Source organism: Pseudorca crassidens, chromosome 10, assembly GCF_039906515.1.
Source record: "Pseudorca crassidens isolate mPseCra1 chromosome 10, mPseCra1.hap1, whole genome shotgun sequence".
Taxonomy (NCBI): Eukaryota; Metazoa; Chordata; class Mammalia; order Artiodactyla; family Delphinidae; genus Pseudorca; species Pseudorca crassidens.
In genome coordinates this window covers 60617256-60644336 of record NC_090305.1, presented here as the reverse complement: position 1 = coordinate 60644336, position 27081 = coordinate 60617256, and the positions used below count along the sequence as shown (strand labels likewise).

At 47.6% G+C, this 27081-nt stretch overlaps 1 protein-coding gene across 1 annotated transcript in view; it reads left to right on the top strand.

Moving 5' to 3' along the window:
- SNRK (SNF related kinase) overlaps positions 1 to 27081 on the top strand; it is a 189713-nt gene that overhangs the window by 16586 nt on the left and 146046 nt on the right. Inside the window, exons 6-11 of the mRNA XM_067753883.1 lie at positions 4230 to 4382; positions 5418 to 5508; positions 6406 to 6549; positions 8064 to 8116; positions 14402 to 14521; positions 16043 to 16156. Of these exons, the coding sequence (XP_067609984.1) occupies positions 16057 to 16156 (100 nt within the window). The 5' untranslated portion in view covers positions 4230 to 4382; positions 5418 to 5508; positions 6406 to 6549; ... (1 more) ...; positions 14402 to 14521; positions 16043 to 16056. The remainder of the gene's footprint in view (positions 1 to 4229; positions 4383 to 5417; positions 5509 to 6405; positions 6550 to 8063; positions 8117 to 14401; positions 14522 to 16042; positions 16157 to 27081) is intronic.

The window sequence follows — 27081 nt, the reverse complement described above, 5'->3', positions numbered from 1 at the left end:
CTTTTGGAGTGATGGATATGTCTATTGTCTTGAATGTGGTGATAGTTTCATGTGTATACATCAAGACTTGTCCATTTTATACTTTAAATGTATATATATATATAATGCTTCAATAAAGCTGTTTAAAAAGTCAAAGAAAACACATGCCATGATGCAGTAACAGGGACTAGATATATACCCCTCCTTAAACAACTAGAAAACCAGAAAAAATATATGAGACAACAATTTCAACATTGGACAACAGTCAAGGTGAAAGAAAATAAGCAAGATGGGTCTTGCAGTGGCACCAGCTCACTGTCTGGAGAGAACCCAGATGGTGGGCTTGTGGACTTGAGGAGACAGAGTTCAGAGTTGTGGGAGACCAAGGAAGTTCACGTTTTCAGGGCAGAATGCCAGAGTGAAGGGAGTTCTACACACAGAGAAAAACTCCAGACATTGTCAGGTTAGAAACCTTGTCTTTGATATCTGATCATCACCTGCATGTGAAAAAGTTTCTTGAGGCAGAAAAAAGAGCCCCATAAAAGGAGCAGCTGGAACAATTCCTGGAGTTCTTACAGGGCTAGAAAACGTTGGTATTTTCATCAGCCGAAGTGCAGACCCTGTAACGCATGGGTTGTGTTCCAGAAGGGTATTGCCTTAATCATAGGGCTAAATTAGTCCTAGACTAAAGCATAAGAAAGCATAGCATAGCATAACAAAGTTTAAAAGCAAGCCCTGAAAAGATTAAACTGTTTCCAAGTAACTGTGTGCCAGGGCAAAGTCCAACACTCTCTCAAGGAATAAAACAAAATCTGATACCTAATACTGTTACCTAGCATCGAATAGAAAATTACCAGGCGTGCAAAACAGCAGGAAAATATGACTTATAACTGGGAGTAAAATAAAACAGAAATATGCCCAGAAATGGCAGAGATGATGGAACTAGCAGGCAAGGATATTAAAATTGCTGTGATAAATCTTATAAATATATTCAAGGATGTTAAAGGAAAACACAAACTCAATTATGAGAGAAATAGAAGACATAAAAAAACCCCAAATGGAACATCTGGAGGTGGAAAATACAATAGCTGAAAAACAAATAAATTGTGAACAAAAATCATCATCTCATTGTTAGTGGAACTCACTTTCAGGCTGTCAAGTGATAACTGAATCATCACTTCTTTGGAGATGCCTCCCTGGTTGAAACAAACTCAGTATTCTGTGTTCACACAGTGCTTCAACCTCCTCTTCAAAGTACTTGCCATGGTTGTAATATTTCCATTATTTGTGAGGCTACCCAATGTTTGTCTTCCCTACGCTGTAAGGTTCATGAGAGCAGAAGCATGTCTTTGCTTACCTGTTCACCAGTGCCCAGAACAGTGCCAGGCTTCAAGAAAGCACTCAATAAATATATTATGAATGAATGAATGAACTGCTGTCATCAGCTTTGCACTGGATTCATTCAGCAGCTCTTATTTAAAGCATCACCTCTGACTGTCTTGATCAGTGTAGTGACCCAGGTTGACCACGGGCTGCGATTCTCACACGGCTTCGTAAAATGGGCTTCCTGCAGGCACTGTTTAGTGTGAACAGATGATTCACTGAGTGACCTGGGGTGAGTTACTTAATGTTGCTGACCTTTGTTTTCCTCAGCTATTGAATGAGCATGTTGAAACAGATGATCTCTAAGAACTCTCTCAGCTCTGATGTTCCAGGATGCTGTTACGGTCCAGTCTCCAAAAACGCTCTTCCTCCCTACAGGGTCCTCACCTACGAGTCCCCGTGCCCTTGAATATGCTCTCCCTGCCTTGAATCAGGACTCCCTGTGTGATCAGTAGCGTAGGTGGCAGAGAACAGTGTGTGACTTCTGAAGCAAAGTCATAAAGGGCATTGTGGCTTCTGCTTTGGTCTCTTGGATCCCCAGCCGCCATGTCATGAGAACACTCGAGCAGCGCCTCAGGAGAGGTCCTCATGGAGAGGAACTAAGGCCTCCTGCCAGCAACCGTGTGAACAAACCATCTTGGAGTCAGATCCCCCAGCTCCAGTCAGACCTTCATCTGACTGCAGCCCAGCCAACATCTGACCTTAACTTCATGAGAGATTGGAGCCCCATCCACACAGCCAGGCTGCTCCCGAGTTCCTGACCCACAGAGGCTGTGACAGATACTAATTGTTTACTGTTGGGTTTGGTTTTTTTTTTTTTCGAGGGGATAAACATTTGCCATTTATTTATCTGACAAAAGGCTCTTATCTAGGATATGTAACTCATGGCCTTAAATTGATAAAAATACCAGCAATCCAGCAGGAAAAAATGGGCAGAAGATTCGACCACGCATTTCACAAAAAAGATATCCAAATGGGAATAAGTATATGAAAAGGTGCTTCACATTGCCACCCGTGAGGAAAAGGCAAGGCAAAACCACAATGAGATGCCGCCACACACACACAACAATGGCTAAAATCAAAACCCTGACAATGCATACTGTTGTTTCAGACCTCTCAGTTTTGCGGTAATTTGTTACGCAGCAATAGATAACTAGTACACTGGTACTGAAAGCTGTCCCTCCTTCACTCTCTCATTACTTCTGCTGTGAAGAAAACCCTAACTCATTGCATAAGTGAAATCTCCAAAACGGACATCTTTCCCAGTTTGGAGACCAAGTTGGGGGCCTGGAATCTTGATCAAAAGTCTCAAGGAATACAGAAGCCCCTCTTTTCTTCATTTGTCCCCCGCAGATCTGATGCCACCCTGTCTTCACTAAACTCACCCCCCCTACTCTTTTCCTTCTTTTTTTCACCAGCCATTTTTTACTCAGTTTCAACAATTTCACTCCCACTCTGCATATGATTTTCTGGGTGACCATGGGATACAGGTCCTGCTATCCTGAATGACTTTCCTAAGTTCCGTAATCAGTTTTGAATGTCCTCACAGTACCTGTGGGCACATAGCAGGTGTTGAACAAGTATTATTATTTACTGCCGTGGTCCAGAAAGCTGACCCTGAGCAAGGATTAAGGTTCTAATGACTTGGTTAGAAGGTGCAAACCCAGGGCGATGGAGGTGGAAACAAGGAAGTGAGACAAGGAGTCACGTGATGCCATGTACCATGTCACCGTGGTGGCCTTGTTTCACCGTGAACTCCCCTGAGCAGTGAGGGGACACCAGGTTTACTCAGTACGGAGCTTCTCTAGAAAGGCTGCAAGAAGGACTCACGATCCAGTGTCATTCACAGGAGAACGGAAGGCGGAGGAATTTATCTGCCCTGCTCCTACCTTCTACCTCCTAGGTTAACATTCACCCCAAGGGGAGTGAGCTCCCTTGCATTATCCAGCCCCTGATGATGGCCCATGAAGCCAGATTCCGTGCCCTATGGTGAGGGATTTCATCTGCGTTCAAGGTGAAGGGCTTCCAGGGGCAGGTGGGACAGCAGCTGAGAGAGAGAACAGTCATCGAGGAACTTATGAAGCTATGCAAGATGGGTATCTCCTATAGTTACTTTCTTGGCCCCTTTTCTAATTCCTTAGATACTAGCTTGCCAGCACAGCTGTAGGAAGACCTGGCTTCTCGTTTGGACTGCATCAGTTCCTCAAATGTGTGATGTGGGCAGAGATACAGTGTAGCTGCATATTAATGGGAGCTGACCCTTGCAGGCTTCAAGACAGATGGACACACTCAAATCCTGGCACCCTAAAATGTGAGACTTCTTTCTGCAGCCGGCTGGAAGGAAGAGCTTGTCTCTCAGCTGAGGGGGTCTCTGGAACAGTAACACCCACCACCTTAGAAAATGCAATTTAATTGAGGAAAACTGGAGTTTTTGAGCAGTCCCTGGGCTGTTTTAGACAAATTTAAAGGCCCTAAAGCACCCTTTTTTTTTTTTTTTTTTTTTTTTTTTGCTAGAAAGAGAGGTGTTTCCTCCCAGCAGTTCTTCAAACTTCTTCTTAGAATCAACCCCAGGAAACTGGCCGCACGCTGATCAAGATGGAGACCCCATGAGTCCCTCAGAATCCCAGTGTGTCAAGAGGCCCAGTCGGGCTCTCATTAACAGAGGAGGATGGGTGGATGGATGGGTGGGTGGGTGGGTGGGTAAATGAATAGATGAGGTAGGTGCTCAGTTTGTAAAAACCTAAGAGGCGCTGTCCAGGCACCTCACACCCTCAATGCCCCCTTTCCAGCAGGCAGTCAAGGAGATCATGGCTGTGGGTTTTTACTGTCTGAGTCTCTCCACCATGCATTTTTCCTGTCCCCGACAGAGCCGGCCTCTCCAGTCCCCCACCCTCTGGCTTCTTATCAGCTCCATGCTGTCTCTTTGCATTAAAGTGACAAGAAGCAGCACAAGGCTGCCGACAGGAGTCTGGAGCTGTAATTTGCACTGACATTCACTGGCGTTATCCACTTATTGCCTGGTAAGCCAAATAGGAGATCTGTCTGATTTTGATCCCAGGAAGAGAAATAACAACCCTGCTCTGCTTCAGCCATTTAAAGCAAAGCACCAGGCCGGTCCTCGGGCCTGAGTCCTGGCTGGCAACTCCCACCTTCATGATGCGGGTATCATCTTCCTCTGGCTGGAACTGCCTTTCAGATCTGACATCTGGCAAACACTGGATGGTTGGGGAGGGGGGAGGCCATGCCATCCTCTCAGCTGGTGACAGCACTGACCACAGGTTGCCAAGGGTCCTTAAAGGAGCCTCCGGGGGATTTAAGTGCCCCTGGGAAGTCAGGCCCCAGCTGAAAATACCTCAGCAGCTCTCCTCTGCCTCCCCAGCCCCTCCCTTTAAACTCTCCCGGCTGTAAAAGAAATGAGGCTGAATGAGAGGTGAGAAGAGCACCAAGCAGTCGGCCTGTGGGCACGGCCCGCTACGTAATTTACAAAATGAAAATGGGGGGCTCCTTGTTCAAAAAAGCAGGAAAAGTGTCGTTAAAGGTACTAAAATATAAGGCCTTCTCCTTTTCTTTGGTGGCCTCTCTCTGATTTGTCATAGTATTTTTTATTTGCTATGTAGTACTGTTCCAAGTATAAATAGATAAATAAATATTATTTACTAGCACGATCTTTACCCTTCATCTCTAGATTATACAAGGACAGTTTTAAATGCACATAGAAGAGCTTTTAACTCAGATGTGGAATCACCAAAGTGACACAAATCGTATTTCCTAACTCGTATGTTCATCTCTAGTTCATCGCTACCAGAACAGTGGAAATGCTGCATAGAACTGTTCTTATTTCACTTCTCGATATACAGACTTTTGACCAACATCCTCCGCCTTCATCTTACGGATGAGTAAGGGAGGACTGAAGGGAAAAGAAACCGAGTTGCCCTTTCTTTCCTTCCATGTCATCATTTTCAGAGTAAATAGTCAATACAGAGAAGTAACGTTAAGAACGTGGTAGAGTTCCTTGACCTTTCTTAGAACACGATCGTCTTCTTTCTGTGTTTAAGGCAAGTTGTGGAGTGCCTACAGTGGCCAGGCGTGTCCAAATGCTCTGTATGCTTGAACTCATTGGATCTTCTTGACAACCCCACATGGCAGGTAAGTTACTTATATTTTTCAGAAAATAATTGGAGGCACTGGGAGGTTAAATGACTTGCCCAGGGTCCCGGAACATGCCACTGGCAGAGCCGAGATGCAGGCAGGAGGGGTCTGGCCCTGGAGTCCCAGCCCTGCCCACTAGGGTCTCCTGCTGCTTAGGACAGATCAAGGAAAGATCTGGGGGGAGTCCCACCCTTCTCTTTACCCCTGTGTCTGTCAGGTCTATGTACCAGGGCTGGGGATTGGGGGTGGGAGGGACAGGGAGCGTCTTTCCCTTCGAGTGTGAGTCACTTCTTTCAGGTGTGTCACTTCTTTAAAATGTTACCTTTGGGTTTCCCTGGCGGTGCAGTGGTTGGGAGTCTGCCCGCCAATGCAGGGGACACGGGTTCGTGCCCCGGTCCGGGAAGATCCCACACGCCGCGGAGCGGCTGGGCCCGTGAGCCATGGCCGCTGAGCCTGCGCGTCCGGAGCCTGTGCTCCACAATGGGAGAGGCCACAACAGCGAGAGGCCCGCATACCGAAAAAAAAAAAAAAGTTACCTTTGCTCAAGCCCAGATCAAGGGGCTTACTGACATTTTAAAGATGACGAGGTGGGTGAAGTTCACAGTGGGACGCCTTGGAGTCTGCTGGGTCCAGATAAGTTGGGAGAGGGCAGCTGGGGGTCTGAGGAAGCCCCTTCCTCCCAGCTGTTGTTGGACTCGGGAGTGGGGGAGTTGGCACGGGAACCAGCCAGCGAAGCCCTGGCTTGGTTTCCCTCATGCCTCAGTGAAAGGCGCGAGTGTGCACACACGCCCCAGCTCTGCCTCCAGCCACATGCTTAGAAACCGTGTCCTTTCACCCCCAGTCTCCTCTTTCTCGAAGTGACTCAAAGGTGTTCCCCACCCGCTGCCTGGAAAGGCATTGCCCGGCAGGTTCACCGGGTCAGAGGAAAAGCCCTTGGCATCCGGAACACGGAACACCAGCCTGCAGACGTCAGCAGGAAGCAAGGACGGCCAGGAGGAGGGAAGTGACAACTCCCTGTCGGGCGTGGCGCTTGCGTCGGTAGGAAAGGGCAGGGAGGGCGGGGAGGGCCGGGGTCATGGAGCAGAATGAAGGGTCGGGGAGCGCACAGAGGAGGGAGGTGCAGCATCGGATGGGCACTTTGCCCATGGTCCCTGGAAGATGGAAGGAGCCCTGCGATGCCCAGTGGTTTTACAGTGGCCCTAAATGGTTCATCATCACCCAGCCATCCAGTCCTGTTCAGTCATCTTTATGACATCTTTATAGCAAAGCTAGTTACCTTTGCCCCAAGTAGCGTGTGCTCTCTGGTTAGCCATCCAAACGGGGTTATGTCAGATGGGAGTCATGTTTCCCCTCTCTTAGCACGCAGGTTATGGGGCAGAAACCCCCAGTCCCGCCTACCTTAAAGACTTCTGTATCTGGTGCATTGATACACAGTTGGAGGTTTGTTCCCTAAACATTCCTGCAGACACGAACTTAAACGTCCCATCATTTAGGAATTAAAAACAAAAAGTACAGTCATCCCTCAGTATCCATGGGGGATTGGTTCCAGGACCCTGCGGACATCACACTCTATAGATGCTCAAGTCCCTTCTGTAAAATGATGTAGGACTGGGGCCCTCCATATCCGCAGGTTCCTCACCCCCTGAATGTGGGATTGAGGACGGGGAGGCCGCATTACAGAGGACCGACTGTGCAACATAGCAGGCTATTGACTCCTACAGACTGGATGCCTGGACCTGGAGAAAGGACATCAGTGAAGGGAAGCTATGGCTTAAAGCGATGCTTTCACAATTCTGCTAGCAGTTTCTTTCCACTGTTGGTGTTTCCTTTTCCCAGAATGCAGAAGGCTTTGTCTGCTTTTCTCCATCTTTGCTCTGTGCTGTCCAGTGCCTTTAGGGGAATCTTACTGATCAGCGACAGTTTGGGGCGGGGGAGGCCGGTGGGCAGAGCTCTCTTTCCTCTCCTGTTTCCTTTTTTGGGTTGTAATGCTCTATTTCTCTCTGGATATATTGTTTGGAGACCATCAGGCATGTGTTTGATGCATGACGCCAATGTCATGTGGTGTTGTTAACGTCACACAGTTGACAAAAGAAGACGAGGAAAAGGATCCCAGCAGATGGATCGGTATTACATTTCGTACTACACACGGTCCATTCCTGACGGCCCAAAGCAAACAGCAGTCACTTTGTCAGTGGAAAAGATGCAAGTTTTTCTCTTGTCTCAAGTGAGAAGTCCCCATATGTCCTTACTCACTTCTCAGGAAATTTGCTTTTTCTTGGTTCTCTTTTTTTCTCCTCAAAAATGCTGATGGTCCCAGGGCTTAGGGACAATAATTGTTGCTCCTTTTCAACATAAAGGTCAGGATCCTTTGTTACAAAGCAGGTTTTGTGGCCCAGATAAAGCTGGGCAGACATGATCTCTGCTAAAGAGCAGCGGAAAATAATTCGCTCCCCGGTTGTCACGCGTGGCCAATTTGAGTGAGAAAAGGGGGCTTGTGCGTGTAAGAGCATATGAAACCACACAGTTATGGTCTCTCACTTTTCTTTTTATAGGCAGGCAAAAGAGACCCCCAAAATGTCAGACACTGCTGGATCTTGAAGGGAAGGTCAGTAAAAAAAACAATAAGCTGTTTTCTCCTTTTGTTTGCTGTTATCTTGTGTTAACTGTTTCTTCATAGTTATCTGTTAATGTTATTTTAAGTCTCCAGCAAAGATTCTGACACTATGATGATACAGTTATGTTTATAAAATACGGGGGACCTGCTCTCGTCCTGGCTTGCTGATTTCCAGGTTTCTTCTGGCTTTCACACAGAAGAGCTGGGGTGTTGAATGCCCAGCAGTTGGAGGTTGACCCCTGGCTGGCTGACCCCCATCCCTGAGTTCATCTCCACCAGCCACCAGTCAGGTTGGAAGCATCACTTGGCAGTATGGCCACCGCGGACCATTCCTTTCAAGTTGTTGTGGGTTGCCGTGGAAACAAAGAGGTCTTAATGTTAAAAGTAATTTGGTCCTTAATGGAGACGGTCTCTCACTAAAGGAAAGTTAACTTGGGAACCATTCGAGTCATGCCCAGTCACCGGCCCCGCCGCGCACCCCCGTCCCACTTTCTTCTGCTTGCCTAGAGGTCTTAATTCTGATGATGTATGAGGTGTCAGCCAGAAGATCTTGTGCTCTGCGAAGCACTATAAAAAGGCAGATGTATGACTGTGTCATCCACAAATACCCTAGGAAGGTGAGTGTTAAACCAATGTTAATAATAAATGTTTTCTTCCGAAGTAAGTTACGGCAGTATCACCAGAGCCCTTTAAAATGTAACGAACCAATAAAATCTCAGGGAGCTGAGGGACACCTAACCCTGCCATTGTCCCTGTAGTACAGTCAGGAAAGTTATGAAGGGCCATCCCATCTGGTCTGCGTCTGCCTGAAACCCTTGGATGGAAAGAGGAACAGTCCCTCCAAACATCTGAGCTTGATCTCTGCAACTGAGAAATCTTGAGACCAGAAAGCCCCAGGGAATGCAGAAATGCCTCTTTAAAGATCGTTTTGAGGAAACATGGCCACTGACCCATCACACTGACTCAGCCTCCCTGCCCCCACCATTTTGCTAACGGGCTCCGTTGATTTAAATGGAAGGAAGCGAAGAAACACTCTCTGAGCTAGGTCCTGCCTGACCTCCCATTGCGGGCTGCTGCCTTGATCATACAGCAAGCACTGGTCTTGACTCCTGGCTCCCGCGGCGGCTTGTCTGAAGATAGTCCCCAGGTGGGGAGCCTGGAAGAAGAACTGCGTGCTTGTGTGCATAATTTGAAGCTTACTTTGCAGGGACCCATAGTTGTGCTGTCTTTGCTCAGGAAAATTCTAAGCTGAAATTCTGTATTCCAGCCCCTGTGGATATAAAGTCCTAACTGTTCCTCATCTTCTCCTGTTCTTCAGCCAATCGTCAGATTGGTGGTTGTTGCTATGGTTGTTTTCTCCTAGGAGGTCCTTCCTGGTTTAAGCAAAAGAGTCAGCATCATTGAGAAGATGAGTCAAAATGCTCCAGTGTCAAGCTGGGTTCCCCAGAAGCAGACCCTGAGGGAAGATTCTAGAGAAAGTGACTCATTAGGAAGTGTTCCGTAGGGTGGGGAAACAGGACTGGGAAGGGAAGGAGGACGTGATGTCAAGCCACATCCCTGGGAGGGTAATGCTGGCACAGTCCCTCAGAGGCATGGTGTAGGTGACACCTAAGCGTCCCCATTGGGGATGAGGGAGTTGGAGAGTTTATAGCCCTCTCATCGGTTAAGGGCTGCAGGGGCAGGACATACAGGGAACGCAGCCAAGGCAGTTCCAGGTGCCCGTGGTCCATCCTCTGACACAGATGCAGGTGCTGCTGGGAGTGGAAGCCTCAGGAGAGACCTCATGCTCAGAAATGCTAAACAATCTGAGATGTTGACATAGGACCGACAGTCACTGCCACACACCCCACATACAGGAAAATAAAACAGAGAAGGGAACTCAAAGTTTACTTCCAGGTTCATTGACTTGTCACTTATTCAGTCATTCAGCAAACATTATTGAGCACCTGCTATATTCGTCATTGTGCTAAATGCTGGGGCTTTAAAAAAAAAAAAAAAAAGGAGGAGGAGGTAGCACTGATCTTGTACCTGAGAGGCTAAGAGTGTAATAGGATGGGGTGGGGAATATGTACCTAATGTCCATCACCCGCTCAGGTTGGGACCCAACTAGTCCTAACTTTTGTCTGGGTCTGTCCCACCTCAAAGAAGTTCTCTGTGGGCTTCCCTGGTGGGAAGAGTCCGTCTGCCGATGCAGGGGACATGGGTTCGTGCCCCGGTCCGGAAAGATCCCACATGCCGTGGAGTGGCTGGGCCCGTGAGCCATGGCCGCCGAGCCTGTGCGTCCAGAGCCTGTGCTCCACAACGGGAGAGGCCACAGCAGTGAAAGGCCCGCATACCGCAAAAAAAAAAAGAGAAGCTCTTTGTATAATGGCATAATCCAGGGGCTACAGGGCTACGCTGCTTCATGTGACTATAGCACCCGGCAATACCTGGATGAAAAGCACAACATGAGTGTGAGGTATTATTAGTAATAAAAGTGGCATTTAGTGGGCTTCCCTGGTGGCGCAGTGGTTAAGAATCCGCCTGCCAATGCAGGGGACACGGGTTCGAGCCCTCGTCCGGGAAGATCCCACATGCCATAGAGCAACTAAGCCCGTGGCACCACGGCTGCTGAGCCTGGGGTCTGGAGCCCACAGGCCACAACTACTGAGCCCGCGCCACAACTACCAAAGCCCGTGTACCTAGAGCCCGTGCTCTGCAACAAGAGAAGCCGCTGCGATGAGAGGCCCTCACACAGCAACGAAGAGTGGCCCCCGCTCGCCACAGCTGGAGAAGGCCTGCGTGCAGCAGCAAAGACCTAACGCAGCCAAAAATAAATAAAATAATAACAATAAAATAAAATAAAAGTGGCATTTAGCAATACTGAAATAAATAAGCTGACACAGGAGTTTTGCTCTGCATTTAGGGAAATGTTCTGGGTCTCCGAGGCCCTATGTCTTAGAATCAAACGCTTCCAACAGCCATAAAACATTCCTGCCCTGGTTTGTTTTAGGACTTGAGCGTTTTTCTGGCATCCTTGCTTTGGTAAGTGCCCTGCTGCTTCCAAGCAATGTGGCTGCGTAGGCGGCATTTCAGCTGCAGCTCAGGCAGGGTTACTTAAGGTCATGTCCATCTATTGCCCATGACCTACTGGCTAGGACCAGGAGGGAGGGACAAGGCATGGGAGTGACTGGAGAGTAACAGCAAAACTTTTCTCATTTGTAGGGTAAAACAGGTTAGGAAAAGTGTAAAGCAATCCTGTCCCTCCATTCCTAGGACCAAAGACTCGATGATCAAAACAGACCCTGCCAGGTAAATTATAGGGCACATAAATAAATGATGAATACTTTTTAAAGTGTAAGTATGTCCCAAATATCTCCTGGGATACACTTATACACTTATATTAAAACATTCCTTGTTACTTATGTGAAATTCAGATGAAACTGGGCATCCTGTATTTTTCTTCTCCAGTGTTATCTGGCAACCCTACCTGCAAGGGCTTCACCAGAAGGAATTTACTCCTTTAATTCCTTATCCAGGTGGGAAATGGAAAGCCAGATATGACTGGAGGCCTCCATTTCAGGCCTCTGGGAGGTTCAGCTCTCTCCAGCTGAGCCATTTATCTGAAGTCAACTTAAAATCGCTTTTTAAGATCCTCCCTCAACTGTTCCTCGGGCTGGAAACGTGGACCCCAAACTGATCTTGAACTCGCACTTCAATTCCCTAATGCCCAGCAGAAAGGCCCACCTGGAGAGGTGTTCGCGGGCAGGAAAACGGAGGCAGAGAAATGACCGAGGTGAGGATCCCTTAGCAGGGCCTCCGATTCCAGAACTTCTTATTCACATGTGATTCCTTAGATTTTTAACCTGCGATGGGCTTGCCTTACGCTTATGAAGGAATTCAATAATGCTTTAATTTTTCTTATCTACAAGGATGAAAAGCTCATCTAAAGCTAAATGCCACATGCAAATGTTATTCTGTTTTTTATTTTTTTTTGATGACTCCATGTATTTATTAGGGTAATACTTTTTCAACCCAAAATGCACTAAGTACAATTGATATAAAAAGTGACATTTTGACGTTACCATTTTAAGCAAAGACAATTTTCTCCACACAAATTTCTAGCCAGAGAATATCATACGAAACAAATTTGAACCTCAGGCCACCAAGCCATTCAAGAGGGATGCAGAGGGAGCATCTGCTATAACTCCTCAGTGCAACCGTATCATTTTTCTCTATTTCAAAGTTCTGTCGTGTTTTGTCTTTATTTTGCCCCTAAGGAATTTTTCGCGTGTTATATCTTTATTTGAATTGCAATTTGAGTGAGAGGTAATCATGAGTCCCAAGATGACTGAAAACTTGGTAAAGAAACTGGTTCAAAAGAAGAACTTCCTAAAAAAAATGGCTCTCTTCTGCCCATTTTCCATCAACCATCATCTACTGTCACCACCTGCTGTTAGGCCATTCCTTGGGGAGAACTGCAGACTTTTTTGACATTACATTTTATGTGCAAACCGCATTTATTTACTTTCAAGTTGGTGTTGATTATGTAAATTTCCCTTCTTTGTTCAGTTGCAGCAGTTCAGCAAGGGACAGGTGCAGGCAGACCGGCACAGGAATCTCACAGGCAGATTTTCAAGCCATAGAGAAGTATCATCAGCCCCAAACCTCAAAGTTGCAGGCACGTTTTTCCTGGCATAGCCAGCCCTTTCTCAGCAGTCACCTCATTTGAGCCTCGACACCGTTTTGAGGGAGGGCACCGCAAATGTCATCCAAACCCTTTGGCAGGGCCTGTCCGACGCGACAGGGGTGGTGAGAGAAATGTCATTTGTGGCCCCGGTTCTTCCCATTTGAAGCAGCTGTTGAGCAGTGAACCTGGAGCCAGATTCTGGATTTTAGAGCCCAGGTCTGGGATATGCTGTTGAAGGATGCCAGTTCCTGCCTTCCATCGTCTACCTGGTGGAGGCCACAGATTCATTCCTTAAATCCTTATTGAACAAGGACGGTGTGCCGGGCACACTCCAGGTGCCGGGGATGCAGCTAGGAAAGGCAGACAAGGTTCAGGCCTCCATGGGGCTTCCATTCTGGAGGTGGCATCAGATGGCGACAAGTGCTCTGAAGATAGGGGCAGAAGGACCAGGTGGGAGGCAGGGCTGCTTTATGGAGGGTGAATAGGAAGTTCTTTCTGGAGAGGGGATGCCTGACCAGCCAGCCTCCTGTCCATGTGGGGCCCCAGCTCTGCAGGCAGGGCAACTGCTGAGCTGCAAGATGGGAACAGGCTTGCTGTCTGAGGGCCAGCCAGGGAGGACAGCAGGTCAGAGTGGACCCAACAAGTTGGAGAGAAGGGAGATGCTGTCCGAGCACCAGGCAGGCTCAGCCCATGGTCAGGAGCTTGGATTTTATTTGAATGGTGATGGGGAAGCTGCTGGAAAGCAAATCTTAGCCCAGGTTCTCACCTTCTCCTGTAAAGATCAACAGAGAAAGAGGATGTGGGCTCAGGCACAGATGGGGCGGAGTGGAAAGTGCACGGAGACCCTCACAGGTGATGGCCAGGTGTCCCCCTGTTGAGGAGATTTGCCTCTGGAAGAGGGCGGGTGAGGCCCCTGGCTGCTGCCTGCTGTCCGAAGGTTGGCTCCTGGAGCTTGGGGTTTTCCCAGGGTGTAAAATTCCATTTCCTGAAGCTTCATGTACTTCTCCAGAAAGCTAGTAGGTGTCCTGATGAGGTTTCAGACCCTGTAGCAGCACCTTTTAGACCCTGGTGGCCTAACACAGGTTAGGATGGTCCCGTCTGCCTATGCAGACTGCCAAGAAAAGACATTCCAAACTCGTGGGGATGAACAGAGCTGAGGCCTGGCCCAGAGGCGGACTTGGGAGAAGGTCAATCGGACACCTTATCCAGGGGCCAGATTAAAACATTTCGACCAGTGGTTCTTAGAGTGTGGCCCCTGCATCAGCATCAAGTGGGAACTTGTTGGAAATGCTAAATCAGAAAGTCAGCTTTCTGTATTTTAACAAGCACTCCAGATGATTCTAGTACTCAATATTAAGTTCGAGAACCGCTCCTTTAGAAGAAAGCGGGGCAGGTAGTTAAAAAAAAAATTCCCGCTTTTGCTGAGACATGGCTCAAATCAGAGCAAAACCAGAAAACTTCAAGGCACGGGGATGTGGGATGTAGTCTTTGCCTCAAACTCAACCAACCACAGAGACTAATATCCACGTTATAACTTCTCAGTTGAGCAAAACTCCATCATGAAACATATTAATAAAGACTGATCTCTGGCTGTTTCTCCCACCCAGTTTCCAAGGCCCTGGTTTATTCTTGGTGCACTCTGGATACTCCTGGAGCATTCATTCATTCATTCTCACACTCCTGGCTGCCGAAGATACAAGATAATGAAACCCTACGTCCACCCTCAGGTAGTTTGCTTCAAGGAGAGGCATATAGTTTGTGAATGAAAAATTACAGGGCAGGGTAATAATTACTACAAGAGTGCTCTGGGCTGGGGTGGGGCTCCTCACCTAGGGCAGGAGGGAGGAGGTCTCGGCCAGGCTTGGAGGAACAGAAACAGCAGGGGTTAATCCAGTTCAGCCAGCCTAGTGGCTGAGTCACATCATGACGCAGTCCGATGGCACAGCTCCAGTTCGCAGTCCTAACTTCCCCTTGAGAACAGAATCGTCTGCAGAGTCCAAGTACACCCCGTGACCACAAGTGTGTGCTTGGGGCGTCAGGGGTTGACTGGAGGAGTGAGGGCACCACTGGCAGCTCTAGCCCCCAGATTACTGGCCAGGGGCTGCAAATTACCAGGGGCTGCATTCCCAGCTCCTTTTCCCGAAGAGCGTTCTCATTGGCCGGTCCACCAGTTCCAAAGCCCAGCAACTCGGTCTCAGTCCTGTCACCCCTGTAGACACTCGAAAACCTCACTTCTATCCCAGCATTTTGTCCTTTTGATCAAGAAAGGACTGGGAATAAATCCCTGTCCACACAATCAAGAACCTCAGTCCTTAGCACATAGTCTTAGCGGTTCTACTCACATGCACAGCGTGGTCCTCCTTTGGTAATTCATTCATTCAAAACTATTATGCCAGGCCCTGATCTAAATGCCCCCTCTACCCAGTCATCCTGTTACTGATGGTTAATAATTATGCGGTAATTTTTAGTCTCACTAGGAATGAAAAATGCGACAAGAAACTACCATTTTTTACCCATCAAATTAGCAATACTTTGTTTTAAAGAAAATACTCAGTGCTAGTGAGGAGGCTGTGAGATGGGCAACTGCAACATCATAATTAGCAATAGAAATGGGACATCCTTTCTGGAAAGCAGTTTGACAAAAACTATTTCAATGTTAAAACTCATTAACCCAGAAGTTCATCTGGAAGTTTATTATAAGGAAATTATCAGGGATTTAGACAAAGATTTATACCAGCTACCATTTATACCAGCCATGCACTAAATACATAAATTACCTCCTGTGCCAACAAAGATTTCACCAAAACATTGTTTTTCGTGGCAAAAAAATTACAAACAGGCTACATTTACAGTAATAGAGAATGTTTAAACAAATTAGACTAAGTCATAGAACACAGTATGCATTAAAAACTGTCTTTAAAGAATTTTAAATGCCATAGGAAATGTTCTTATATATACAGTATGCTTCTAACTTATAAAAATATATAATAAATATACATGCATTAAAAATAACACAGAGAGGGACTTCCCTGGTGGACCAGTGGTTAGGACTTCCGAACTTCCACTCCAGGGAGCAACTGGTCGGGGAACTAAGATCCCGCAAGCCACGTGACACGGCCAAAAAAATAATAACAACAAAAATAACACAGAGAAATAGATCAAAATACTACTAGGTAGGATGGAAACTTACTAATGCTTCCCGCGTTTTCCTAGTTTTCTGCAATTGGCCTGTATCCCTTTAATAACAGGAAATGTTACAAAAATGAAAGGCGCCTGCGCGAGCACACACGTGACTTCTCCCGGGTATGAGGAACTCCTTATCGCGTTGTTCCTTCAGACGGCTGCCTCCTGGTCCAGTCTTGGTGAGTCACCCAACTCGTCTGAGTATTTAATTTTCTCTTTGCAAAATGAACGTGATAATCCCGGCCTCTCCACCTCATAAGATAGTTGTATGTTGCTGCTGCCTCCTGCCCATAAAACCCCAGGTGAATGCTAATTACTGTTATTACTAACAGACCAATGCTTTCTGGGAGAGGTGAGTCCCGGTGACGGTGACATCATCAGGAAGGCTCATGTAAATCATGTAAGAAAGGAATGGTCTCCTGGGACATGAAGTCTCCTCTTCCCAGAAACCTTCGTCCTGCGTATTACTCTGCAGGTACTGTTGCTGGTACCAAAGGGTTTGAAAGCTTGATGGCGTTCCACGGAGCGTTTGTTTCTCACTCATACATTTGAGCTGGGGTTTGGCTGATCCTGGCTGGGATCAGCTGGGTTGGGTTCCACGCTGCTGTTTGGGTCCAGGTCTGTCCCACATGCCTCTCATCCTCCCGGGACCAGCAAGCTAGCTGGGGCATGTTGTTCTCCTGATGACGCGGAGAGGCGTAAGAGGACACGCCCAACCACACAAGCACATTTCGAACCACTGTATGCGTCACGTCTGCTGATACCCTCCAGCCGAGTCCAAAATCATGGGGCAGGGAAGTGTTTCCCTCCCAAGGTTGTGGGAGGGTTTGCAGAGTTACACAGCAGAGGATGTGGTCGCTGCAGAAGGTGAGGAACCGAGGCTAATGATTCAACCTAGCAGGAGGAGGGTTGGGAAGGTAAAATGAGCCACGAAGTTGTTAGCTCTGTTCGGACTGAAGGCAAGGAGGGAAAGAGATGGGAAGCCCGGGCTGCGACTTGTTGGAGGCAGCCAGGAGATGCCTACTCTGCGTCCCTTGTTCATATAGCCAGCAGTTATTGGGGGTTGGCCTTGGAACTTGGTGAGGCTCTGAGCTGGGACGCAGTGGAGATGAGAATGAAGGCAGGACTCTCTTCCGTCTAGCTGTTTTCCTAATCAACTTTCTTTACACACCTGCAGCCCATTGCCATATTTTAAACGGCCTTTCATTTGCAACTGTCCTGCCTCTTGTGTTGCCATGGTTTTAAAAGGTGGCGTGTATTTAAAAAAAAGCTTTTTTATTGAAGTATAGGTGATTTACAATGTTGGGTTAGTTACTGCTGTACAATAAAGTGACTCAGTTATACGTATATATATATATATATATATTCTTTTTCATATTCTTTCCCATTATGGTTTATCACAGGATATTGAATACAGTTCCCTGTGCTATACAGTAGGACCTTGTTGTTTATCCATTCTTTATATACCAGTTTGCATCTGCTAATCCCAAAATCCCAATCCGTCTCCCACCCTCCACCCCCTTGGCAACCACCAGTCTGTTCTCCATGTCCGTGATTCTGTTTCTGTTTCATAGATACGTTCATTTGTGTCATATTTTAGATTCCACATTTAAGTGATATCATATGGTATGTCTTTCTCTTTCTGACTTACTTCACTTAATATGATAATCTCTAGTTGCATCCATGTTGCTGCAGATGGCATTATTTCGTTCTTTTTTATGGCTGAGTAATATTCCATTGTCTGTGTGGACCACATCTTTATTGATTCATCTGTTGATGGACATTTAGGTTGTTTCCATGTCTTGGCTATTGTGAATAGTGCTGCTGTGAACATAGGGGTGCATGTATCTTTTCGAATTATAGTTTTGTCTGGGTATATGCCCAGGAGTGGGATTGCCGGACCATATGGTAATTCTATTTTTAGTTTTCTGAGAAGGTGGCGTGTATTTTTATCACCTCAAGGCCGTATATCAAGCACTTCCCTCATGCGTAAACATCTTTATGATCGGAGTTCTCCCTGGGAAAATCAAATGCGTGTGTTCCCAGTCTGGACTGTCAGGATCCATCTGACGGTGTGGTCTATCATCTAGGAAGGAGGGTCCGCCTGCCAGGACAGCACCTGACGAAGGTGGGGAGTGGGGTAGCTTCTGCAGATGTGCTCACACAGAGCTAGCTGAGGAGATGCCTCCCCGGAGACAGCAGGGATGGAGAGCTGCCGAGACAGAGCCACGACCTGGCAGCTGGGAGGCAGCTGGCCGCGCATGCTCTGGCTTCAGTGGGAGTGACAAGGCTTGAGGAAATGTTGGCTGAAGGAAGCAAATAGAACCCCACACAGCCCTACAGGACCAAGTCCCCGACTTTCCCTTTACACTTAGCTGTGCCGGGGTCTGAGTCTTAACAGGGATGAACAGGGCCCAGCTGGAGGAATGAAATGCACCCTGCAACCCTGGAAGATGGAAACTAGCGTAAACCAAGGGCTTTACCTCAGCGGGAGAGTCCAGGGTAACATGACTTTCTTTACTCGGAACCAGATGAGTTAGCACAACGACAAAAGAGAAGTCTCCTTTTCCTTCTGAAAAGAACCAAATACATAAGAAAAAGAATACCTAGTGTGGAATTCTGTCAAGTAATGGCAGATGTCCCTGTTAGGTTGGCACCTGCCTTGCACGAGCTCACTGTAACGATCAAAAGGCAAGGGTTGGGGGAGATCAGCTCGCTGCTTTGTGACCACCTAGAGGGGTGGGATAGGGAGGGTGGGAGGGAGGCCCAAGAGGGAGGGGATATGGGGATATATGTATACATATAGCTGATTCACTTTGTTATACGGCAGAAACTAACACAACATTGTAAAGCAATTATACTCCAATAAAGATGTTTTTTTTTTAAAAAAAGACAAGGGTTGGGCCCCAGTCTAATTAGGAGAAAAATCATCAGACACATCCCAAAACACCTGACCAGCACTGCTCAAAACTATCAATGTCATGGGAAACAAGGAAAGTCAGAGAAACTGCCACAGCCGGGAGGAACCTAAGCAGACATGAGGAATGCAGTAACCTGGATGGGATCTTGGAACAGAACAAGACATTAGGTAAAAATTAAGGAAATCCAAATAAACTGTGGACTTCCATTAATAATAATGATCAGTACTAGCTCATTACGTGTAACAAATACACCACCTTAATGTAAGATGTTTATAACAGGGGAAACTGGATACAGGATGTATTGGAACCCTCTGTGCTGTCTTCTTAATTTTTCTATAAATCTAAAACTGTTCTAAAAAAATAAAGTCTATTAAAAAATCAATTCAAGAGTCGAAAGCACAGACATGGAAACCAGGCTGCCTGGGGTCCAGCCTCGGCTTCTCCTCCCCTTGGGTAAAGCCACGTAACCCTTTCTGCCATGCCTCAAGTTTCCTCGCCGTAAAATGGGAATAATCATAAGACCTCTGATTGTCCTGGGGACTAAATAGGTTAAAACTTGTCAAACTCTGGAAGAGTGCTTGGCACCAAATAAGTGCTACATATGCTTATTTAGGACATAAATAAAACTGAAGATGTTCACCTCACATGTTCTGTAAAACAGGAGGAAGTGTACCTTAGCTGAGTTTTAATTTTTCTTAAAAAAAAAAAAAGGAGCATGCTTAGGGCTCAGTTTGGGCTCCACTGTCCCAGAAATCCCGTGACCCCACCCCTTCCCTCTCGCTTGGCCTGAATTTGGTTCTTCCTGTTCTCTCTCCCAATGGTTTCCCATTCTTTGCCAGGTTCACACGGGGTGACTCAGCCTGGAAACCTCCCGCCAGGAGGCACATCAGCACGGGCAGATCCACTGCTTTCTCGCCTGTCCTAGCTCTTCCTTCCTGCCCGGGAGGGTCCTACTGCACCTGCGTTCCAGCAATACCCCCAGACACCTCCAAGCCCACCACCCTCCCCCAGACACGTGGCCCCAATCCCTCTGTCTCTCCTGCCTGTGCGGATGCCCTTCCAGCTCGGAGAGCTTTGGTAAAGAGGGGACATCACCGCCCAACAGGATGCCTAGGAAATGCGTGTGTTCCTTTTTGCCCAGGAAGAGATCTTGCTAAAGAACAATCCTGAACTTTGTCCAAATGGTTGAAAGCTTGACACGAGTCATCTTCCTGTGAGCATCTGAAAAACGCCTGTGTCCAAGCAGAACTGGAAGCACAGATCTGCTCTTTCCTTTAGTCAAGACCTTGAATTGCTGGAGCTGTTTCCTGCCCCACTCATGGCCACGGTCCCTCTCAGGGGCTGCCAGGTAACATGCAAGCCAAACACTGCCGTGTGGCAGCGACAGAAAATCCAAAGGATCCAGGCGTCTACAGGATGAAGCTGGATCTCCCAATACTCTTCCCTGGTGGGTTCCCCCACTTTTTCCTAAAGAGGCTTATTTCTTGTCCAAAATCCTGAGACACTGGTGAAGGGGGTCATTAATAGGACCCTCATTTTACAGGTGAAGAAGCCAAGTCCTTCTGGAGACAAAAGAGATTTCAGGCATGTTTCCTGTTTAGAGAAGGGCTTGCAGTTCCTCATCCACATTCCAGCCAGGGTTAGCCTGCTTGCTTGGCTTTTCTTTGCCAGCACTTGGCAGTGACCTACATAGACCACGTGCCTAATAATAACTTGAACTTTCTTAGCACCCAACCTTCAAGGGTCTCTGGGGATTTGGCAAAAGGCAGTATTTAGTAAATCATCTGTTTTAGTAAATCATCTGCTTACACCTCTGGGGCAGCCTTTGAAGAGAAGAGGCTGCCAGCTGGGAGTATCGGCACAGCCGTCCCTTGTCTGACTTTTTTCTTTTTCATTTATTTATCTGGAAATCTCTAAGACCATGGCTCACTTGTAAAGGTTGATATTTGAGATAGATAACAACTAGTCTGGCTCAGGTATCGGCCAATCGGGATGGATTTTGGCCAAGGGTACCCAACCAAGGCCCTACCCCCACTCCTGCCCCTGATTGGCCAGATATTGTCCCTAAAGCTGCAGGTTTAGGGGAAGGTCTAGGGAGTTCCAGGGAAGGAGCCTAGGTGCTCAAGGTAGCGGGACAATAGCTGTACCAAAGTGACGGGGAAGTAATTCAGTATTTAACCAGCTGACCGTCAACCCTGTACGTACCCGTATTCTCAGTTCCTGGGAAGTACAGATCCATGCCACATGGCTCAGCGTTCTCCTAAGCGTCCGTGATGGTTAACCATGGCAGGCTAAGGCGTAGAGGTGTTTGGATTCAAGAGCCGTGGGGATTTCATTTTAGTGCATCTTACCTCCTCTTTGGTCCCCTGGAGCTGGAGCTGGATCAGGTGTAAGAAGAGTGGGTGCAAGTCACAAGTGATAGCATGAGATGATCAGAGTTAGGGAAGCCCAAGAGGGCCCCTAAGTCCAAATGTCGGTGTAGAATTCGATGTGAGAGACAGGATAGAACAGGACAGATGCTGGGAAGATCTAGGACAAGAGGGTCGAGGGGGTCAGAGGGTCTAAAATCACTGCCTCGAAAGCTCCATCACTCCTTACCAGGGAAGCTTAACTGTGGTTAAAAACGTACGGAAGGGTAGAGCTACTCAGTCCTCGACAGTTCTTAGAACTTCCTTGTGAAAACATTTCCCCAAGGGTTTGCAACTCACCCAGCAAGCTCTTTCAGAAAAGTTATCCCAGAGGCCAAAGCTGATACTTAAGAAGGACCTTCATTGTTTGAAGGGCTGCTTCCCACTGGGAAAAAGCATGATTTAGATGGGTGGTCTTTTCCATCACAGAGTCCAAATTCTCTAGGACTCTGGCCACCTCGGAGCAGGGTAGCTTTATAAATTTTTACCGGTACAATAATTCTAATAGAGCCATTTTGGAAGTGGTCTCAAAGGCCACTGGAGATGCAAGAATTCTCCTGATGGACGCAAATTGCTTTCCAAACATATGAGTCCTTTCTGCTCTTCTGGGTGAATGCCACGCAATCCTCCAGCTGGCATTTAGGGAGAACTAATCACTTTCTACTATTAACTTATTACGTGAATCATTAAGGGTGACTGAATTTGGAATTCATGCACCAAAATGAGCGTGTCACCAGAATACTTCTATTCAGCATTTATCCAAAATTCTATCATCTATGCAACATGTGGCAGCTTGCAGAGCTCCTGCTGTGCCTGCAAAACTGTCAACAGCCAAATGCCCACACTGAGGAGGAAGCAAGTTTTGTTTTCTGTCTGAGCAGTTGCTGCTACTGTGTTACCCACGTGGTTGGTTTTAGATTTTCTGATCTTCTCTAAGATGTTTAGGTTTCTGTATTTGCCACATCAGTATTTGGGGCCAGTAATTTTCTAGTTAACTAAATTGGAAGATACGTTGTGGTTCAAATAGGAATCATCATACCCCAGTTGCCAAAGCAAATGTTTACGTAATGCTACCCCCTCTCCCCAAAAGCAAACTGCTTATGCGTTGACACTTTGTTATTATAAACAAGTCCCATTGTTTCTTCCATTGGAAAGTGTAAAAGGACAGAATAAATGGACAACGAGGTCTCTTGCCCCACCTGAGTGGGTTGAAGTGAAAAAAAAGATGGAAAGTTATTGCTCTTCTCAGGGAAGGTTTTTCAAACGTGGTTTTCTTTTTTAAATAGGTTATAAATTCCTGTGATTCAAAAGTCAATATCAGGGTTTCCCTGGTGACGCAGTGGTTGAGAGTCCGCCTGCCGATGCAGGGGACACAGGTTTGTGCCCCGGTCCGGGAGGATCCCACATGCCGCGGAGCGGCTGGGCCCGTGAGCCATGGCCACTGAGCCTGCGCATCCAGAGCCTGTGCTCCCCAACGGGAGAGGCCACAACAGTGAGAGGCCCGCGTACTGCGCAAAAAAAAAAAAAAAAAAAAAAAGTCAATATCAAAAGTTATAATTGAGAAGTTTCCCTCTCTCTGCTACCCAGTCTGTTTGGGTCCTCCACTCCACCCCCGGAAGTCATCACTTCACTAGTTCCTTGTATATCTTTCCACTGTTTCTTTGTGCAGATAGAGGTATTCATATTTTCCTCTTAAAGGGAGGTTTGAAATATTTCACTAATACTCAAAGCTCCCCTGACCCCGCACTAGGAGGTAAAGTTCAATATGGTAAATAAATTCAGAAGTGACTCCAGAGGACTGAAATTGCATCTGAAGTCTATCTTCGTAGGACCGTCTGCAGCACCGGTGTTTTTTTATACACCTGGCTCTTGGGAAAATGATGGACCAGAATTTTCTTCCGACTCCCCGGCTCTGCTTTCACACTCTTGCCTCCTCCCGCGTCAACAGCCCCACAAAAGTTTCTGACAAAGGTGCACCTTTTGTTCTCTTCCCCACGCCCACCTCCCACAAACACACCTTTGTAGGGTCCCGTCACCTTAGTGCCTGTGGGGATGGGTAAATGGCTTCTAACGTATATACAGTATTCCAGGAAGCAATGGCTGGCTCCTTCAATTCAAGGGTTCTTCCAAATGGAAATAGTCCTTCAACGTGGGGCTAATGGGAAAACTTGATACTGGAGGATGTCCCAAATGTACAATATTCAACTTACTGATGGAGTGTTTATTATCTGCCAGGTGCTATGGGCGGGTGTCAGGTAGAAGGGTGAGTAGGACATGGTGCCTGCCCTCGTGGACCTCATGAGGAGAGTTACAACACGGAAGAGCACGAGGGTGCAGAGCTCAGAGAAGGCTTCAAAGCCGAGATAAGAGGGGCAGGTAGACTCAGCCAGGCAGTGGGCAGGGGTCTGAGGCAGCGTCATGTGCAGAGGCCTCTGGGGTGAAAAAGTCAGGATTCCTTCCTCCTCTGCTACAACTTCCTTTCCAAGCGGGACCTCGTGGAGATAATTCTGGTGACAAAAGGAGTGGCTTTAATGGAGATATAGGGGCAGTAGGAGGTGCTTGGGAGTGGGTGGAGGTGTGTGACACATCACAACGTGTGGACACAGGCCTGGGCAGTTCGGAGCCAGGTCAGGTGAGGGGTGCTACTGGGAGTCAAGAAATTAGATGCCTTCTTGCCCCAGGACCCCCAAGTTTATTCCAGGCTCTACTTCATACATTGCTTTGGAAACCTCAGAAAACAGCATGGCCATGGGAGCTTCAAGGGAAAGGTCTTGACATACCAATGAGTCAGAAGGTGAGGCAGTCCAGTTCCCAACAGAAAACAGATGGCACGTTCAAAACAGGATAACCTGGGGAGGGATTATTTATGAAAGTGTGGGCAGCGTGGGGTGGGGGGGAACAACCAGTGCTGCAGTAGCTGGGGCTTTACCACCCAGAGCCCTACCACCCGGGGCCCAAAGGAAGGAGATTAGGAACGGTTACCAGAGCCTGTGGGGGGGCAAGTGGCTTGTTTGACTCCTGGGTCTTGAAAGGAGCAGTGACCTTCGGCAGAGGTGACCTTGCAGAGAGGGAGCGAGGGGAATAAATTCCCAACCACACTGTCCTTCCCCCTGCCAGGCCTCCCTCGTAGCCGAACCCTGCCATAGGAGAGGACGTGAGGCCTGTTGTGAGGCTCCAGGCACAGAGGAACGTGGGGCGGGCATCTGCAGGGGCACAGGAGGCAAGAAGGGAACCCACCAAGTCCTCGCTGTGGCTTGAGGTGGCAGGAGACCGGACAAGACTGATTTTCTTTATGCTTTTCTCCATTTTTCTAAGAGTCTCAAAATGAACACATATGACTCCCGATTAGAGAAACGATGATTTTTAATTTAAAAAGGCAAAACCACAAACCACATCAATAGCAATAACAACAAGGAATGTGTCCCAAGGAGACCCCCTTGGGAGTACCAATGCTCTCATTACTTAGAGCGGGGAAGGGAGGCCTCACCAAAAATTCTGTCCTGCTCTGAACAGCCAGCTGACCCTTTCCCACGGGACGCTGACCACAAACAAAGCGCGTGGAACCGGCGCTCTCAACCGAGTTCTTGGGAAGAAGAGTCACTGGGTCCTGAAGAAAGTGACACCCAAGCCCTTCTTGTTTCTCTGAAGCAAACCTTGTGTGGGCGGGTTGGGGGTAGGGGGTGGTCATAGGGGAAGATGCTCAGCTTTCCAGGCACATGGGTTCAAGTCCTGGCCCAGCAGCTTCATCATGGGGGAACCTCAAGCATTTACAGGCTCTGAGTCTTGTATTCAAGTGACCGTGAGTGTGATGATGATCCTTCACTCGAAGAGTCATTGTGAGGGTTCACGACCTTGTAGATGGTACGAATCTCTGCAAATATTCCTTGTAAATGAAGGAGAGCAATGCACAAAGGCAGTCACCACCACAAAAGGCAAGAACAAGTACATCTGCGGCCTCTAGGAGGCCTGAGGCCTGTAGCCCAGCTCACGCGTGGACAGGAAGAACACAACCTTGGTGAATTAAAGAGAAGCACAGCACCAGAGCCCGCTGGGAGGGATTTCTCTATTTCCCATCAGACGGTATTTCTCTCCCCAGTCTTCTCCGGTTTCTCTGCCTTCTCCACCCCTCAGCTCCCTGGGGTCCCTGTGTCCAGGACCTGGCTAGGACTCTCTCGCGAGAGTCTCTCCCTACGTGCAAGGTGGAGGTAGACCCTCAGGTTTAGACTTGCAGAGACGTCAGAGGTCAGCACCTGTGATGCCCACCTTTCCCTTGCTACCTTGACTGCCGTTGGCGTGTAATTTCAGTGTGTGATTGTTCTAAAGGGCCCCTGTCCCATGAGGGAGGGACAAGACAGATGAGGCCAGTGAAAACTGAGATAAACCGAGAGAAAAATCATGGCAGCAGAGGGCATGAAAAGAAGGCAAAAGGAAATGGGAAATTCATGATAAAGACTGGAAATGTGATCACACTTTCATAGTCATTCTCAATCCCTTTGACATTTGGCACCGTGGGGTCCCAGGCTCTTGCATCCAGTGCCTGGAGGGTTTAGGGCTGGAGAGAAATGCAGTGGCCAAGGAAAACTCTTGTCACATGCCACCCCCTTCCCGGACCCTCCCCACCTCTTACACCTCTGACCATGACCCAGCGGAAAGAAGGAGCACCCAAGCCACACCTGGACCTCCTGGTGCTTGAACGCACTGATCTTGTGTTCCTCCCCAATTTAAACTACGGGATCTGACCTACAACTAGTGGTGTTTGTCCTTGGTACAGGGGAAAGATGGGTGGTGGGTACAGGAGTCCAGAAACAGAGAGAAAGTTATAAAAGTGGAGCACTTGTTTTTTCTGAAAGATGGGGGAGTGGCTAAAATTGTCGATTCTGGAATCAGACTGAGAAGGTCCAAATCCCATCTCTTCTGCTTCCCGTCAAGGTCACCCCCTTACTTAGCTACCTGAGCCCTCTGATCTGTCACTATAAGTGGGATGACCAGACCGGATGTGCTCCCTAAGGGGATGCAATCAATGTCAAATACACAGCATCAACTCGGACACATTCTTGCCTTAAAAAAAAATTGATCCGGAAATTAATCAAGCCTCTAGATGTCTTACCAGTTTACAGGGAGTAAAGGGGACTGAAGAACAAATTAAGCAGCACTACAAGGAAGCAAGGAACCCAGTCCGGAACGTGGGACATCCTACAAAATAAATGACCTGGTGTCTTCAACGAACCAACTGCAAGGAAGTGAAAATTTACAAAGGAGTGGAAACTGTTCCAGAACAGAAGGGACCATCAAAACAAAAGTGTGAGCCTTGTTTGGATCCTGATTTGCAAAAAAGCCCTAAGAGACATCTTTAAGAGAACTAACCTGATATTAAGGAATAACTGTTAATTTTGTGGATAACGGCATGGCGGTTATATTTCTAAAACACCCTTTCTAGCTACAGACACGCACTGAAGCGCTTACGGGTAAAATGACAGGATGTCTGGGATTCGGAGGGTCAGGGGCAGAGTTAAAATTGTTGGAGCTCAGTGATGAGTGCCTGAGTTTTCATTTTCTTCTTCTGTCTATATTGCGTATTTTTGAAAATGTTCATCACAAAACGTTTTAATAGAGCCACAGATATATGTCTACAATGGCGTGAGTTTGGATCAGACCCCTTTGTTAGGACCTCAGCATCCGTTGGGCTTACACGTGATTGTGGGCATGGCTCGGGGCGGGGTTCCATCCAGCTTTGACTCGCTTCACTTCCAGAGCAAGCCATGTGTCCCTCTGACG